This window comes from Dermacentor variabilis, chromosome 11 (assembly GCF_050947875.1).
Source record: "Dermacentor variabilis isolate Ectoservices chromosome 11, ASM5094787v1, whole genome shotgun sequence".
In the NCBI taxonomy this organism is placed as follows: Eukaryota; Metazoa; Arthropoda; class Arachnida; order Ixodida; family Ixodidae; genus Dermacentor; species Dermacentor variabilis.
The window spans coordinates 16565001-16567500 of NC_134578.1; the positions used below are offsets into that span (position 1 = coordinate 16565001).

At 43.8% G+C, this 2500-nt stretch overlaps 1 protein-coding gene across 1 annotated transcript in view; it reads left to right on the forward strand.

Moving 5' to 3' along the window:
- Window positions 1–2500, forward strand: part of LOC142564469 (glycine receptor subunit alphaZ1-like) — a 13465-nt gene that overhangs the window by 3584 nt on the left and 7381 nt on the right. The window contains exon 2 of the mRNA XM_075675481.1: window positions 350–480. Within this exon, the coding sequence (XP_075531596.1) occupies window positions 350–480 (131 nt within the window). The remainder of the gene's footprint in view (window positions 1–349; window positions 481–2500) is intronic.

Genomic DNA, 2500 nt, shown 5'->3' on the forward strand with positions numbered 1-2500 from the left:
TCAACAAAATGAATAATCCATTTCAGTTAATTAACTAATTAGGCGTAATATAATTATATACTGAGGAGCGCCACATCACGGCAAACCTTACGTCGTAGGTTTCACCGAGCTGCGTGTAACCACTATGATTAAATCCTTGGCTCAAGCCACGAGAAGCACCCTGCATGTGATAGCATGACGTTTGGGATCGGCCTGCTTTATGCTGCGTCGACAACATCTCAGGATGCTGGTTGGTGCCCTGTAATAACGCAATCGCTACAAAAACGTGAAAATTTGGTCTGTACCTAAAGGCCTAGTAGTGCTGGCCCAGAGTGACACTCTCGTTGTTCTTATCACGTCTGTTCCTCAGCTCGACGGCTTTGACGTGCCGTACCTCCGGTTTCGAGAGGCCATCAATGTGCGCGCGCTCACCAGCCACGATCGCGTACTCAGGCTCGAGCGCATAGACCGTTTTAGATGTCTGGCCGGCTATGGAGTCAGGTGAGTGACCTTGGTTCCGTCATTTTCGCGGATCAAATTACTAATCTTGAATGAGGCGGGAACAATGGATAACATTTTCTAACGTTTTGCGGTCATGTTGGCTGAATTAGGACAAGAAAACCCCTTGCCGTGGTTGCTCAGTGGCTATGGTGTTGTGCTGCTGAGCACGGCGTCGCGGAATGAAATCCCGGCCCCGGCGGCCGCATTTCGATGAGGGCGAAATGCGAAAACACCCGTGTACTTGGATATAAGTGCACGTTTAAGAACCCCAGGTGGTCGAAATTTCCGGAGTCCTCCACTACAGCGTGCCCCATATTCAGAAAGTGGTTTTGGCACGTAAAACCCCATAATTTATGTAATTTTTGAACAAGAAAAGAGGAGACCTGAAGATTGCTTTCCCGGCAAAATTCTGGCTGGAAAAATTTGACGCCAGAAGTTCAGGCGTTGAGCTATCACTTACGTCCTGTGGCCGGCATTCAAGGCGAAACCCTACGAAAACTAAAGTAATGTTATTTCGCGCAAAAAATAAAGTTATTACTAGTAATCAAACCTTAGTTTGTGCGGGTAAAGAACTGCAAATTGCGGATGAACACAAAATATTAGGCGTCACTTTTTCCTCGCACCTTACTTGGTGCGAGGAAATATCTGCACAAAAATGTCTGCCATCACAGGCGTTCTGTCTCGATGTCGGCGTCTTCTTCCAACCAAAGCAAAACTGAACATTTATTATGCCTTATTTTTTTCCCATTTAAATTACTGTAGCTTAGTGTGCGACTACAGGAAAGACAAACCTTATGAAAATCCTTTCTTAGCAAAAGAAAATGATTCGGCACATTGACAACATGGGTTATCTGGAGACAACGCGGCCAGCGTTCCTAAAACATAAAATGATAAAAATAGAACATTTCTACAAGTTTCGCCTTCTAAATTCATTTTATTTCTCAAATACTGCCTTCAAAAATTTCCTAGTGTCTACTGCATCTTTGGCACCAAAATTCAATTCTTACAATACAAGAAATAGTGATACATGGTATGTCTCGTGGTTTCGTAATAAATATAGCCTACAGTCATTAAAACATAATCTACCACATATTTTCAATAAATATAAAGGTACATATACCTCTTCATCGAAGGAACTGCGAATGCATTTTGTAAACATGTGATCAGTAATTGTTTATCGTTCTTTCAGAGACAACTGTACGTGTTACTGATTTTGTAACCCACACACATGTATTTCTATCGCCTGGTGTATCGAATGTCTTTTTTTTTCATTTTTAGTCAGTATTATCTACTCTCTATATCAGAGCGACTTGTATTAGTTTTGTTAGTAACCCTTACACACATACTTCTATTTTTCTGATGTATCAATTATGTTTTTTGTCTTAGTCTTTATATTATTTTCGGTCTTGTTATTGTGCATGTATGTAATTAACTTATTCTGAGTGTCTAACAATGTTACAATTTTGATGCAACCACCATGTATGCCTTGTAATGGACCATTGGCCTAGTCAAGCTGTTTTCCAACAGCTTTTAGCCTTTGGTATCCACCAGAATACTTGTAATTCTGGAAATTGAAATTGAAGCGTTCTTGTCCATTTCGACCTAGGGTTTGGCGTGTACCTCGATGGATTCGTGGGCCGATCCGGCAGACAGTATAGCCTAAAGATGTGTGCCACCGGGGAAACTAAGTACGTGCCTCAAGGCACGCGCGTTGGATATGTGCCCCTGGGGCCACTGGGTGTGCTCGCATGTCATTGCGGCCACTGGGTATAACCCAGTGGGCATCTGCTATTGTATGCGTGACCTAGGGTGAACGGGTATGGGCTGCTGCCTATTTGGAACAAGGGGGCCACTTGGTATGAACCACCAGGTGTGTGCCGTTATGCGATGAAGCTCTTTGACGCCAACTTGTGTGCGTGCCAGTAGGTAGGTGACACTAGGTGTGTGCGACCCTTCCATCAGCCTCTTTGTCGCCAACTTGCGTATGTGCCACTGCGTGTTTGGCACTACGGTCACTGGG